The 16,060-nt window shown below is 39.1% G+C and overlaps 1 protein-coding gene across 1 annotated transcript in view; it reads right to left on the bottom strand.

Moving 5' to 3' along the window:
* The window catches only part of OTOGL (otogelin like), a 194,923-nt gene that overhangs the window by 122,843 nt on the left and 56,020 nt on the right, over positions 1-16,060 (bottom strand). The window contains exons 18-21 of the mRNA XM_078150389.1: positions 14,951-15,025; positions 13,994-14,046; positions 12,133-12,295; positions 1,568-1,675 (exon numbers count right to left, since the gene is read on the bottom strand). Coding sequence (XP_078006515.1) covers positions 1,568-1,675; positions 12,133-12,295; positions 13,994-14,046; positions 14,951-15,025 — 399 coding nt within the window. The remainder of the gene's footprint in view (positions 1-1,567; positions 1,676-12,132; positions 12,296-13,993; positions 14,047-14,950; positions 15,026-16,060) is intronic.

Genomic DNA, 16,060 nt, shown 5'->3' with positions numbered 1-16,060 from the left:
TATGAGAATGACAATGTTATGACCTTTCAAAGAAGCTTTCTCATTGTTAGTTTCTTTCAATCAGCATAAATACTAGTCAAAGTCTATTTTCTAAGCCACCCAACCCTTAGAGTAGTTATTGTGTTCATTGTACAGATGAATTAAAAAATCAGAATTAACTTTAGAGATGATGCCATTGTCACACAGAAAATAAGTGAGGAACCAAGAATTAAACATAGGCCTGATAGTCAGAAAATAGTTCACATTTCTTCCATGCTTGAAGTGTCTGTGGTTTCATCAATGTGAGAACTCCCTCCTAGAACTAATCACAAGTAGGCTTCAGGAGATGCTGTGGTCCACAAATTTTCCTCACCCTCCACTCAGTGTGTCACCTGGCAGTGAGACACTATAAACTGAGCTAAGCTAATATCCCCACAAGAGACATTGTCATATGCATCCAGACCCATACTGGACTGATCGTTAGATGCCAGACATTGTTGCATCCAAATTCAAAGTCTTTCCAGATTGGTAGAACTTGGAATAGTCTTCACAATCCTAAGATCATTGTCATGTTGCAAGGAGGGATCAGAGTAGCAATTTTTAAATTTGCTTTTTATTAATTTGCTTTAAAAATAATAAAACATGAATATTTCAATAAAAAAGAAGCACAAAAAGGAGGTTTATAAATGAAACTAAGTTTCTGAAATATGCAGGGCTGTTCTAAGTAAATAATAAATTTGACACAGGACAAGATAAAGTGTTATAGTGGGTAGAGATCTGGTCTGGAAGCCAGGATGACCTGATTCAAGTCCCACAGTCAACATAGTCTACCTGTGTAGTATAGGCAACCCACAGTAAGTCATCAAATCTCTCAGTGCCCCAGATAGCTTTCTAAGACTATGAGTCACAGAAAAGATATTGACTTGCATTGGTAGAAGGATTTTCTTCACCTGAAAGTTCCCCATACCAAATGAACCAGAGGTCACATTTCAATCCCTAGGAACTAGAAATAAAGCTCCTAAAAATGGCTCTGCTTGTCTGTGTCCCCGCCTGAAACTCCTTTCGTGAAATGTTTCATTTATGTTTCCTTGACATTGTTTTCTTTTCTAGTTAATTTATTCATGCCAGGTACATGGTCTTATTTACAATCTCCAAACCTTTGCCCACTTTTTGGAAGTCCTTCTACTTCAGAATAAAAATCCTCTCTTTAAAATTATCTTGAAGTAATTTTTCCCTTTTTAAAAAATGGAAGACCTGGCAAGAAATGCTATGTTGCCCTTTTTCTATCAACTAAGATAGTTACTGGTAAGCTTGATACTTTTCTTCTATCAATATCTAGATTTATAATTGTCTACCCATTTGTCATAGGCTAAACAAATGAGCCAACGAATAAATACAGTGATTTCTTTATCACTTCCTAGAACGTTCTACTTTCACTTAATCGGTAGGCTTTAAGAAAGGACCTAGGATACTGGCTTCTCCTTTGGTGAATGAGAAGACAGCAGCCAGATTCAGTAACTATCAGCCAGAGACTGCTGCCAGCAGAAATGCTTAATCAAACCACAATGAAATCATTGAAACTCATTACCACGTATAACAAGGTGTAGAAATCACTTCTCCTGAAAGGTATTCCCAGTCCTTCCAGAGGCATGGACAGCTCTCAGGAATGTAGCATTTTCCTTTGTGTTCCGCCATGCTTCAAATGAAGAAATAAAAGCTATTTAGTGAAAACTATTAATTTAAGTGAAAAGTACGAAGAAACATCCAAGCAACAGAACATCTTCATATTCAATATTAAGTAAATAGTACATTATCATGCCCACGCATGTGTATGACTGTGATACTGACATTGTTACTGTAGGTCATCAGAACACAAACTCTTGGATTAAGCTGAAGTGTGTGGAAAGAGAGGCAGTATGGTATAGAAAAAGGGTTGGAATTAGAGACACCTGAGTTCAAATCTGTGTGACCTTGGGCAAGTCATTGTAGCTCACTATACTCTAGGACTCAGCTTCCTCATCTATAAAAAAAAAAAGAAAAAGAATTTGGATGGGATGACCTCTTAAGTCCCTTTGGGCTTAAATATATCATCTTGCGAACATTCACGCTAAGGAAAAATCTATTTCCAATTACTGGCCCCCCCAAAAAAGTCTTTCTGATGCACTGTGACTACATAAAAGCAATATATTAAAAACTGATAATGCTCTTAGATACCCCAAACCATAAGATGTGCATGAGAAATAATTAGACTTCTCATTTTAAAAATCCGAAATCCCATGAAATGAAATGAGGAAACATGGTACAGTGTTAAGATCTCTATATTTGGGGGTCAGAGGACCTGAGGTTGAATCTCAGCTCTGGTATTTACAACTTATATGACCTTGGGTTATCAAAGAATTCAGATGACAGAAAGTATTTTTTCTTTAATTTTGGATGACAGAAAGAGATGACAGGGCAAGGAATAACAGGTAGACAACCATTATGCTCCACTGGTACCCTCGTAATTTTAGTAGAAAGTAAGGAAGGCCTTCAGCATATTGAATGAATTGACTCCATGTTGTTTGCTACTTTGGGGAAAACATGGACAAGAAGCTGTGTGGGATGGGTAGGCATGAATGAGTTGCCTGGGTTGCAATCTGCATCAATAGAGGGGCCTCACTAAGCTATAAGATCACAGATTCATTTGAATATTTGAGAGTGACTTTTTATTTAACATTCCTGAGCTTTACCTTGTTTACGTGTAAAGTGAAGAGGTGTGACTAAATACCCAGGGACACTTCCAGCTCTAAATCTATGGTCTTTGAAAGTTACAAGTTGAAAAAACATCCATGACTATCTCATATTTCCCCTGAAGTTTTGCTCAACACTCCAACTAATACAATTGATATTTCTCCTTGGCAGTAATAAAAGGATTGGTCCATGACCATCACAGTTGTCACTAATGCAAACTGAAAAATCAGAAAGACATCCTAATTGAAGAGAAATCAGTTAATGAGAAACCTTTGCCACCAAAACATTACCCAAAATAATTAGAATTATATTCTATCTGGCTTGAAATTGGAGCAATGAGTTTAAAACCAGTGATATGCTAGCAACTGTCCAAGATGAGAACTTTGAGTCCATATCACATAAGAATCAGTTAAAGGAACTAGAGAAGTGAAGATTCAGTGGGGACATGAACACTCTACTCAAATATTCTTAGAGCTGCCATAAAGAAGTTGGATTGGACATATTCTCTTGGCCCCAGAGGACAGAATAGGGAGTAACTGGTGGAAGCTGCTAAGAGGCAAAAATTTACATTCAATGTCAGGGAAATTTTCTAAAATTAATAACTGTTCAAAAACGCATCAGGAAGTGGTAGGTGCTCCATCAGTGCAGGTCTTTAAACAGAGGCTGAATGGCCAATCATCAGGCATTTTGAAGTAGAAACAATTTTTTTTCAATGAACAAAGCATGTGTTGTCTCTCCCACTTCTGCCCACCACTGGGGGAGAAAAAAAAGAAAAACAGAAGACCAAAATTCTTATAACAAATATACATAGTCAAACAAAACAAATTGTCGTGTTGGCCATGTCCCAAAATACATCTCATTCTGCATCTGGCTGACTATAGATGGGAACACAGTGGCAGGGGTTTGGAAACCATAGTTTTAGGAGTGGGTACCCACAGCTTACTGCTAGAACTGGAGGCAGCAGCAGCCCTATAGGGAGGCAACCTGAAAGTACAAGTAAGAGTTGTTTTTGTTGTTATTGTTGGTGGTGGTGGTGGTGGCAGTGTTGGTAGTGGTGGCAAGGACCCAGAGGGAGGCCTAAATATGACACTATAAAATTCTATCCTCTTTAAATCAAGGTATTTTTATATTTTTAAAATCCTTAATACTTTCTTTTAGTGGAAGCACTTTCACCCAAATTCTAACGTCAATTGTGGCTAGAAAAAAAATCCTTATACTAGCTTGCTGTCAACAAAGATCGGTAGATAAAAAAATTGTATTCCACTGCCTCTAAAACCCTTGATATTATGGTTTTCAATTTAAAAGCTGTCTTTCAAGTAAATTAATAGGCTTGTGAACAATACTCCTATAACCCCCTTACACTCAGCATTTAATCTACAGTGCCTGACTTTCATCTACATTAAAATGCATTTGAATTTTTCTTTGTCTAATAACTAGAAATGGAAATTTGAGTGATAAAGAGAGACATGTTTTACCATTTTGAGCACTAAAGGTATAAGGAATTTTGTTGTCAAAACCTATCAGATTTTTCTTAGCTAAATTGCCGGGTTTATATCAGAAAAATCCCCATGCACTTTATGCATAGAGTGGCATTTTCTTATCCTAACTCTTTTCCCTTAAACTCTAAGTTGGAAGAAACGGAAAGCTACTCTAGCTCATTCTAGCCAAATATTACAAACATAGTCATGTTTAGTTAATTTAGCAGATGAATCAAAGTAAATTAACAAAAACTTACTTTATTCATTATAGATTTGAAAGAGGTCATATTAATATTATCAAATATTTATATAGTGTGCGGTGTAGAGGAAAAGTAGTGGTTCTAAGATCAGAAGTCATCCAAGTTTAGATTTTGCCTCTAACACTTACTAGCAAGGTGATAATGGGCAAATCACTTAATATCTCCCATCCTCAGTTTCCTCTTTGATAAAAAAATATTAATGCCTGTGGTGCCTATTCGTAAGGTTGTTGTAAGAACACAATAAGATAAGATATGTAAGGTACAATGTAAATATAATTACACAAATTATGTAAATGTCAGCTAGTATTGGGGCAGCTAAGTGGCATAGTAGATAGAGTGCCAGGCCTGAACTTATCTTCCTGAGTTCAAACCTGGCCTCAGACACTTACTAGCTGTGTGACCCTAGGCAAGTCACTTAACCCTGTTTGCCTCAGTTTCCTCATCTGTAAAATGAGCTGGAGAAGGAAATAGCAAACATTCCAGTACCTTTGCCATGAAAACTGCAAATGGGGTTACAAAGAGCCAGACACCACTGAAACTGAACAACAACAAAAGCTAATATTATATATGTATACGTATAAGTATATTATAGATCTAGATATAGATATATACATCTTTATATGATTCAGATACATAAAAATCAGTTCCACAATATTTTTTTAGAGTTGTAAGGAGCTTCAGCAGTCATCTAATTTAATATATACCCCAAATTAGTATTTTTCTCTGGTTTTTCCCCCATATTATAACAGGACAGTCAGCTTTTCAGCATCCTTATGAGTCATAACATTTTGTTTTAAATAATTTTTGCTTTGTTGAATGCTTATGTCCTCATGTCTATTGCATGACCACCATGTCTATTATAAATACTTTAGCTAATATAAGCAGTGAAGACATTGCATTCTTAGAATACTTGTGCCTAGCAAATATCTTAGATGACATTGTAGAAGCTTGTCTGGGTTCCATTTTTCCATTTTTGGGCAGAACTATTTATCTTAATATCAAATAACTTATCTGCTTTACTTACAGACTTTAGGAAAAGGCAAAACTGATATTCTAGAAACCCTGAGTAGCCAATCCTCCAAGTGCTTCATCTCTTTGGGGCCTCTCTGAGTTTGTCTGATTACTTTTAAAGCAATTGCTATAGAGAAGGATCTTGTCACAGTGAGGGATGAGTTGGAATAGCCATTTGGAAGGCTCTGTATGTTTCAGGGGCCCATTGGGGAAATTTCAATCCTTGCGTTACAGAGATCCAGAGAACTCACCCTAGTCTGCTGCTTATGTCTAGAGCAGGGGTGGAAAGGAATAGCATCCCAGTAATTTCTGGACCAATTACTGGTTTGTTATAGCACTGAGTACCCATGGGAGCCCAGAGCAGAGAGACCCTTCAGTTGGAGAAGAAGAAAGTGAGCAGATCTCTCATGTTATAATGAGCACCAAGACAAGGTGGTCTGGCTTCTTGCCTGAAGGTAAGAAGTGCCTTGTAGTCCCCCAGGTCTCTACTCCCTGTTCTGGGATTCCTGTAGAGACGACTTTCCCTCTGCTTGAGGCAGCTCAATTTTTCACTTTTTTGTATTGCTTTGGGGTTGGGAAAGGTCTTTACAAGCACTTTTATGAGAACTGTGTAAATTGATGTCTATTTGTTAAATTGTATCACCATGTATTTGAGGGGTGAATATAATTTTTAGGACCGCTAAATCCTCATGGAAGAATGTTAATTTATAAGTTGCTTGTATATTGGATTTTGTCAAAAAGCCCCCTTGTTGATTTGCTTGGGATGGCAAATATTTAAATAGAGAAAAAGGTATAAGGAGAGGGCATTTGGTTTTCTCTCTCAGTTGATGGAGTCACAACATATAATCACAGAAGCTAAAGTACCAATGTGTAAACGATCTGTCAATAACTTTTCATCCTAACATGAAATATGGACACCTTTCTCTGATTGAGTTTGAAGGCAGCAATTCCATTGTGTGAGCAATGATTGACTAGTCCATGAATTTTAAAAGTCAATATATTCAGAAGCTTGATCTCTTACAGGAAACAAAAGGTCTGGCCACAGACTGAAGAGATTACTACCCTGAAAACTGAGAGTTGATTAGGGAATTAGCAGTCATTAGGGAAGAGCAGACCCTCAGAGCCCAGCTAAGAGACCAACGTAACAGAGATTCTGCTCCCAAAGGAGAGACTTTGAGAGGGCTCTGACATAAAATCCTGTAGTCCTGGTGTTGTAAGTTGCCTTGGCCACATGTGTCTACCTCATTATATGCTCCAAGTTTTTATTCATTCTTCTTATGAAAACTGGGTGTGTTTATGGGAGATTGTTGATTTGTTTTATTCTCCAAACTACTTCTCATTCTCCTCCTTGCCAGTTGCCAACTCCCACATGGATTCTCATACTCTTTCTAGCTCCTGTTTATATGCTGTCTTCCTCATCAGAATGTAAGCTCCTTAAAGGTAGGGAATAGCTTTTATACTTTTTATTTGTCTTCCCAGAATTTGGCACAGTGTCTGGCACACTTCTGTTGTTGTTCAATTGTTTCAGTTGTGCCCGACTCTTCGTGACCCCATTTGTGGTTTTCTTGGCAAAGATATCGAAGTGGTGTGTCATTTCCTTCTCTATCTAACACATACTAAGTGCATAATAAATTATCTCTCTGTCTGTCATCTGTCTGTACAACAATCCATCTCAATAAATCCTTTTGCTTTGAGCTAATTGCTTTACTTTCTGATTGTTAATGGAAAGTATACTGATAGGGGCTTGTAAACTACAGGAGTAGGAGCCTAGATCTATAATTATATCTTAGAACCTCAGAGTAGTTGCTGCACCACCCATTCCCATCCTGCAAACCTCAGGCTTCTGAACTGGGAGGTACCTCAGAAGGGATACTGCCCTTAAAGATCTTTAGCTTTGAAGGGTTAGGTATTTTTTAAATAATGACTTACAAATATTTATAATAGGTCAAAATTAGTTTTTTCCTTAATATACTAAAATGCATGATTCAACACCATTGAATCCAATAGAGAAGTAGAAAACTTAATCTCAAAAGAATGAGAGAAATTATTATTTCTCTCACATATTAATCACCAATTATTAATTGAGATTAAGGTTTTCCCTTTCTATCTCCTCATTCAGAAATAAACCTCTGTAGGTTTTCAGGCAGTCTCTGAAGGACATTGATTATAGATGAGATTACACTCAGGGTACCATCTTGGGTGGGTGAGACCTCAAGCAAATAGAAAACCTCACAAAGAGAATCTAATCTAGGTGAATTCCAGCCCACTGTGCTCTACTCAGGCAGGCTTGGGTGGAGGTAGATCCCTTTGTCAAAATTGCCTGAGGAGGGAGTTGGGGGGGGGGGTTCTGTGTAGAGATGAGTAAGAGTGACATAAGCAGTCATTTCTCCCAGCCCTTTATTAGAATAGGTCTACCTCTTATTATAATATCCATTTTCTCATTAATTATTAACCAATCAGAGTCGATTTCCACCTGTCAGGAACACCCACTCTTCTAAGGGCATATAAGCCTTGAGGGGCCTCCATGATTGTCTTTGGTTTATGAGAGAAAGCCAAAGACCATTTTATTAATTACCTACTAGTCATAATTAATAAAATGACTAATTACTCAGAAACTATGTCTCTCAAACTTTTCATTTGTCACAAGAAGGTTGTACCTATATAAAAGTCTTTTCCTGACTCCTGTCTTCCCTCTTCAGGTAGTACCTCACTCTACCTTTGATCAAGCACCCTGTCTCTACCATCCTGAATTTTTTTTTTCTGGATTCTACTGACTAATCTAGCTCCTTGCCTTTTCTCCTCTCTTTTATTTCCAAAATGCCAACGAAAGTAATCCATACCTGATTCCTCTTCTCTTTACTCTTCCCCGCCCCTAACCCCTAAATACTTTCAGTATGGCTTCCTACTGATCACCAGGGACCAGCCAGGAACATAGGAGTACAGATTGGGAGCTGGAAGGGACTTAAGAAGTCATGTCATCCAAAACCCTCATTTAAAAACTGAGGAAACTGAAGTCCAGAGAGGTTAAGTTGTTTGTCACACAAGTTGCTATAGGACTAGGATTTGAACCCAGTTCCCTTGATTCCAAACCCAAAACTTTACTAAGTACATGACATAATTTTAGAGAGACTGAAAAGGCCAAAACAATCTCACCATCTGTTTGCTGATCTTAGAAACTCTACTTGAGGAGCTTCATTCCTTTGTTATAACAGGTCTCACTTAAAGTGAAAATCCTCCCGGGAGAAGTAAAGCTGAGATGAGTCCTTTTACCTTTTAATGAGAATGACTTCCAGATCCTTTCCCAAGAGCAGATTTTTATAGGGACACAGCAAGACACTGGGAGTCTAAGGTGACAAATGGCCTCTTTCTTGCCAAATCCAAGACCTTTTCCTCCATAAACTAAAGGCTGCCCTCGATTTAAGGACAGATTATTTTCCAAAAGGTTTTACACAGCTGTTCAGAACTCAGGAAATATTTTCCCATAGAAACAATGTGAAAAAAAGAAATACAGCCGTTAGCTTCCTAGGCTGTCCCCCAAAAAGTCTATTTGAAAGAAAACGCTGCTGCCCTTACCTCCTGATTTCTCGCCATTTATTTACAACTAGTCCATTCTTTATAGCCCACTTCAAATGACAAAAGCCCTCTGGGAAGCGTTCCCCAAAACTCACACCTGCAAGTGATCTCTTCCTTATCTAACCTTAACCCATGCTTTACTACTCTTGATAATCATTAAGATTTATAAAGTAATCCAAATTTTGCAACATACTTTACATAGATTCTGTTCTTTGACCTCATTATAACTCCAGTACTTTCCCCCATCCTTCCCATCCATCACTCAGATTCTTGACCCATGTCTTGCCACTGGACTTCCATGACTCTGGAGGACAGAGTGAGGCTGTTAACCTTGCGCAGCTCTGCCTCATAAATCCAATTCACTTGCAGGTCAAGGTATCACCCTCCTGATGTCACTGGTGCTCTTCAAGAATGAAGAATAGGGGCAGCTAGGTGGCACAGTGGATAGAACTCTGGCCTTGGAGTCAGGAGGATCCAAGTTCAAAACCAGCCTCAGGTACTTGACACTTACTAGCTGTGTGATCTTGGGCAAGTCACTTAACCCCAGATGCCTTAGAAAAAAAAAAAGGAAGGAAGAACAACAACAACAATCTTGTCTCACTTTCCTTAATTCACTGTCTTGACCCTTTCATCAACCAGTTTGATGCAGTGCCCTCTATCCTTGCCCCCTTCTCCTTCTGCTGCTCAACCCTGGACCACTCCTACCATATGCTTTCTCCACTCCCACGCTAGAGCTTCTGAACATGGAAGGAAATCATAACACTAGTGAGTTACAGTGGAGAGAGGGTTGGAGTCAGAGTCAGGAAGACATGATTTCAAATCCCAACCCAAACACCAACTAGCTGAGTACCCATGGGCAAGTCATTTAATCTCGCTAAACCTCAGCTTCCTCATCAATAAAATTAGAGCTAGACCAGGTGACCCATAGGCCTTCCAGCTCTTGATCTGTGACCTTATGAAAACCCTGCTTACTACAACTTCATATTATTTAGCTTCTGCTGAGTGTTCACTGTTGATTAATTTTTCTAAAAGGTTTTTCTTGGAGGATACAGTGGAGAAGAAGGTATAGATGAGTTGTGATTCGAATCAACGAATGCAATAGTCACATAGAAGAGGTCATAGGTTCACTGGAATGCTTGAGTAATGAAGCTCAGGATTCCTAAAGATTCAGAACTATTTCATCTTTGTCTCCAAAGCTATACCTACAATGCCAGACACATAATAGGTGATTAATAAATGTTTGTCAATTGAAGTCACAATGTTTTTTAAAAAGCTTCAAAAAAATTTTTTTAAGAAATAATGACTGACATGCTATAGGCTGTGTGATCGTGGACAAATCAGTTAACCTCTTATGTGCTCCAGGCAGAGAAGGGTCACTGGTAGAAGAAGATCCCCAACGGAAGCTCCCAACAAATGATGCAATCACAGGTCCAGTTCAAAAGAAAAAAAAGTCATGAAAAATGCAGCCTTACAAGCTCTGATTATTCTTTTGTTCTCTAAAATGGAATCTTTGCTTCCTTTGCCCTTTCCAAGTCTTTGTGTCTGTGACCTGATTTTTGCCAGTCACTGTTTCTATTCTCATGGATGAGTGGTTTTTCTTCATAACCCACTTTCTCCATATCAGACATAGCTCTTTCATCAAGAGACTGGAACCCATCTCAAATCACTGGGATTTTCTTCCCATCCAGATATGGGTCATTTATATCATTGTCTCTCACTCGGTAAATAAACTACAGGGCCATTCCCTTTTTGACTAACAGCTCAGAAGGGCTACAGCCCAGTTATCTCTCTGCATGTGTGCACCTATGAAGACTTAATGACCCATTTGCCTTAAGAAGACCGACTTCAGAGGAATATCTCTCTGCTCACTCTCAGAACACACCACTGAGTGCGAGTACCTTACAGAAAAGGAAAAGGCCTCCAGAAGATTTCCCACCATGGATGAGGCCCTTCTGTCCTGAAAATAATTTGAGGGAACAAAAAGTACTGAATGCTGCCATGTAAATTATAAACTCTTTTCTAGGAACTCCTTTAAACAGAGCAGGGGAATCATTAGAACAGCCTGCTGAAAAAAGGATGCCTAAAATATAGATGGTTGTCAGAGCTTTGGAGATGGAAGATGGCTAACTCCAAATTTGGGATAGTATCTCAAAACTTCAGTCAAGTCAGTGGACTACCTGGAAAGCATTTCCACCAGCAATTTCAATATTGAGGTAATAATAACTGACATTTATATGGTGCCTTAAACCTTACAAAATATTTTATATTTAATATCTCCATTAAACCTAACACCAACCCTACGAGGAAGGAACTAACTATAGAGGTATTCTTATCCCTGGTTTACAGAGGAGGAAACTCAAACCCAGAGGAGGTAAGGGTGCCCATAATCACATAATCATTCATTCAATCAATCAACAACCATTTTTTTTAAGCACCTTCTGTAAGTCAGACACTGTGCTAGAGATATGAAGACCAAAATGAAGTAGTCTATGCCCTCAAGGAACTTAAATTCAATTAAAAAAAAACAATCTGTACAACTATAAAGTGGATACAAAGCAAACACAAAATAAAGGGGCAGCTAGTTGGTAGAGTGGACAGAGACCAGATTCAGACACTTACTAGCTACATGACCCTGGGCAAATCACTTAACCTTGTTTGTCTCAGTTTCCTTATCTTAAAATGAGTTGGAGAAGGAAATGGCAAACCAATCCTGTATCTTTGCCAAGAAAAACTCAAAATGGGTCACAGAAAGTTGGACACAACTGAAAAGCCTCAAAAACACAAAATAGCATTTTTTCAACTACTACAATTTATATGAGGTAGTGCTTACACAGATAAAGCATCAAAGTGGGATTCCAAGCCATGTTCTCCTAACTTCAAGCCTAATATTCCATCCCATAGACCACATAACATCACGAAGTCGGATACTTATTTGGTAACTCATTAAATTAATAAATCAACAATATCTTAGCTGCCAACAATCAATTGCAAAAATAACCCTGAATAGTGTTATTTTCACCAAGTAAAGGTCCCTTTAAAAAATTAGCTTGTGGTCTCTTTGACAAACACTAAATCTTTAAACTCTTCTAAGAACAGCTTACCCTGGTGGACAGATACAGCCACTTGCACAAGGTGGAGATGGGGTACAGGTGAAGTTCATAGCCAAGTTTACACAAGTGGTCTCACAGTTCACACCAGCAGTTGGTAATTCTGGGTCAGGAAATTTGCAGTCAAAGTAGCGTTTTCCTTCTGGGCATGTATGAACTTCAAAGATAAAAAATAAATTAGATATTATTAACTTCATGTAATTGGCAGGTTAATAATCCCACAAAAGTGTACATTTGTGTTTTAAATGTGTCCACAAAAATATCTAATTATTACTCAGGCTACTACTTATGGCTAATTATTACTCAGGAGATTTCACAGAACCATTCTATAATCCCATGTCTATGAATTTTATTAACAATAATAAAGATAATAGCTAGAATTTGCATAATACTTTAAGGTTTGCAAAGCACTTTACACATGACTTCTCATCTGATCCTCACAACAGCTCTGTGAGGTAGGTGCTATTATTCGGCCCCCTTTTACAGATAGGAAACTAAGGCTGAGAACAGTGAAGTGACTTGCCCAAGATCACATGGCTAGAAAGTGTTCGGTACAGAATTTGAATTCAGTCCTTCCCGATCCAGATCTAGCATTCTGTCCACTGTTAGCAGCCATCTAACAACAACAACAACAATACTGGCATTACTCTAACTGCATTATATTTTGTATGCACCTTTTACATATGTGGAGAGCAGAGCTAGTAGTTTGTGGCAATAAAATCGGCAAATTTTCTCTAGGATATGAAACTCATGCATAAATTAGACATTTTGGATATGGGTACCAGATTAATGTGGTCCTACATAAATGAAGGGGCAGCTAGGTGATGCAGTGGATAAAGTGCCAGGCCAGAAGTCAGGAAGACCTGAGTTCAAATGTGGCCTCAGACACTTACTAACTGTGTGACCCTGGGCAAGTCACTTAACTCTGTCTGCCTCTGTTTCCTTACCGGTAAAATTAACTGGAGAAGGACATGACAAACCACTCTAATATCTTTGCCAAGAAAAACCTCAAACGGGGTCACAACGAGTTGTACATGACTGAAAAATGACTGAACAACAAGAAACAACACATAAATCAAACCTTAAGCATACTAATCCCCTCAGGTGCTAGGGCCTCCCTCTCTCATGTAACAATATTACCTTGTATTTATTTTGTATAAATCTCGTAAATACTTTAAGTAGATATCTATCCCAAATAGAAAGTAAGACCTTTGAGGGATGGGACTATTTTATTTCTGGCTTTGCATTCCCAGTACCTAGCATTGTTCTTGGCATATAGTAGGTGTGTCCAATATGCTGCTGATTGACTCTAAACAAAAAAAAATGTCTAACTATTAGCCATATGTGAATTAGCCTTGCAAATAAGAACCATCATCGTCACTCCACTGGGGGTTTTATCATCAGCACTCTTCCTGACCAGCAAACTAAGTGAAAGCACCTTGTCCCCCAGGCAGAATAAATGTGAAAATGGCCGTAAGGGTATCTCCCTCCCTTCCACCCTCTGCCTACAAGTAAGTTCCCTGAGTGTAGATGGAGGGAAGAAACTCCCAGTAAAAAAACTCAGACACTACAAATGAGTAACTGTTCTGTAATGTCTAGTCTTAGAGGCTGCCTGAGGCACAGAAAAGTTAACAGACTTGCCCAAGTAAGACAGCCAGCCCGTGACAGAAATGAGACTTGAATCCAGATCTTTACTCAATAACCTAGCCCCTGTCCCTTCCCTTACACAGAGTAAGTGCAAAAGCAATACTATTGAATTGAATACATGATTGCCATCAGGGCTACAAGTGCCATGCTTAAACCAAACAGTAAAATGACAGGCTGGTCCAGAGGAAAGACTATTTCTGTGACTCACCAATGGTAGCGGGGGAAGGCTCAGCACACTTCACTGTCCCATTTAAACACTGACTAATAGAAGCAAATAAATGATCGTTACAAGAATCATAACTCAAAGCAACTTTTCTTTTTTGTTTCAAAAACTCTCAAATGTTCCAGAATTAGATGTCTACAAGTATGAGGGTGAAATACTACACCTCAGTTATCACCAAGTAATAAGGCTCAGGGCCATTTAACTAAACTATGGTCCTTCTCTGGTGCCTCATTTTAGCACAGAGGTGACCTTGGGCTCTCAAAAGCTATGTCATTAGCACATAAGCTAATAGACAGGTCCTACCATGCTGAGGCCAGCAATAGATGGAAGAAGGAGGAGGAGGAGGAGGAGAGGAGAGAGATTGGGAAAAAGAAAAGAAGGGAGGAAGGGGAGGGGAGAGAAGGAGGAGGGGGAGGGGAGAGGAGGGGAGGGGAGAGGGGGGAGGGGAGGGGGAGGGGAGGGGAGGGGAGGGGAGGGAGGGGGGGAGGGAGAAGGGGGGGAGGGGAGGGGAGGGGAGGGGAGGGGAGGGGAGGAGAGAGGGAGAGGAGAGGAGAGGAGAGGGAGGGAGGAGAGAGGAGAGGAGAGGAGAGGAGAGGAGGAGGAGGGGAGGAGGGTCAGAGCTAGGATGACTAAGTTGCTCATTATGAGAAGGTTGGCCACAGGGTGGTGGTGTTGGGAGTCACCTGATTAGGGATGGCCTTATGAAAAATGTTCAGCTTCTCACACCAGCTGAATTTCACCTACTCACTACAAGTCCTAATAATGCAAAATGAATCCCCTTTTTAACAAAAAGTACAAGCCATGCCTTTCTCACCAAAGACTGATATCCATAATTCCTCATGTTATTTTATAATTCAGATTAATTTTTCAAATTGTCACATTACCAAAATGTATAGTCTGAGTGTTAACATACTAAGCACAAACCCCATAACAGAAACATACCATAAGCCAGTTGGTGTGGCTACGAGCTCTCCAGGTTGATATTGACTGCCTCTGTAAAGGCAATGGCAGCTAAATCTGTAAAAATCAATATTTTAAAATTAATAACCCATAAACAAATGGGAGATAATAAACGGCACCTCAGTATCACATATGATAGGAGCAAGTCATTTGACAGTTTTGGTCACTGTGACATGATCATATTAACAAAGAAACAAAGAGAGTTTATGTAAGTACTATTTGAAGGAAACTTTGAATGGTTTTTTTCCCAAGATAAAACTTAAATGCCTTTTTCATTTAGGCCACAGATTGAATATAAAAAGCTGCTTTTCCAGGGAAATTTTTTAAAAACTGACTAGAATAGCCTTTTCTGCCTATGTGTGATGCTGAAACATAACTGGACCTGAAATCTGAAGGCCTACATTCCAAACTCAGCACTAATTCTTTCTAGCTCACAAAAATAACAGTAATAGTTGGGATGTCAAGAGGTTAAATCTGGAAGGGACAAGTCACTTAAACCTCTCTGAGTTAGAGAAATTGGGAGAACAGCATTTAAATTACATCCATCCATGGTTATTGTAAGGACAACACTTTGTAGACCATAAAGCACTGATGTCATCTGGTTAGCAGAGATACCTTTACCCAGGGGGAGAAGGGAAGCAGATAGAAAGAGCTGAAATAGAATTACTGATGAGCCTAGCAAGTGCAGTCACTGATTACCAAAGGCATTTTACCAACCTACTTATATTCTGATCTAGCTTGCCTTTGATTGATCTAAAATTGACGGATGCCAAGACAGATTCCAGCTCCCAGTGTAAACCCTGACTTTCCCATGCTATTGCAATTAGCCTGAACTTGACCAGCTCCTGATGCGACTTTGAGTTTGCTAGGTCTAAGTTTAGGAAGGAAATGGGAACCATGGTGGACTTTGATATAGGCTAAGGGCAAGGTTTTATGAAATCTCAAATAAATCTCAAATTTGAGACATTTGAGAAGAGGAGAGGGGAGGGGAGGAGGGGAGGGGAGGGAAGGGGAGTCAGAGCCAGGAGGGCTAAGTACTAAGTTGCTCATTATGAGAAGGTTGGCCACAGAGTGATCATCAAATAAATTGAT

This window comes from Phascolarctos cinereus, unplaced genomic scaffold (assembly GCF_003287225.1).
Source record: "Phascolarctos cinereus isolate Bilbo 61053 unplaced genomic scaffold, phaCin_HiC Scaffold_1;HRSCAF=81, whole genome shotgun sequence".
In the NCBI taxonomy this organism is placed as follows: Eukaryota; Metazoa; Chordata; class Mammalia; order Diprotodontia; family Phascolarctidae; genus Phascolarctos; species Phascolarctos cinereus.
The sequence above is the reverse complement of the archived record's forward strand: the minus strand, read 5'-3'. Positions and strand labels throughout refer to the sequence as shown.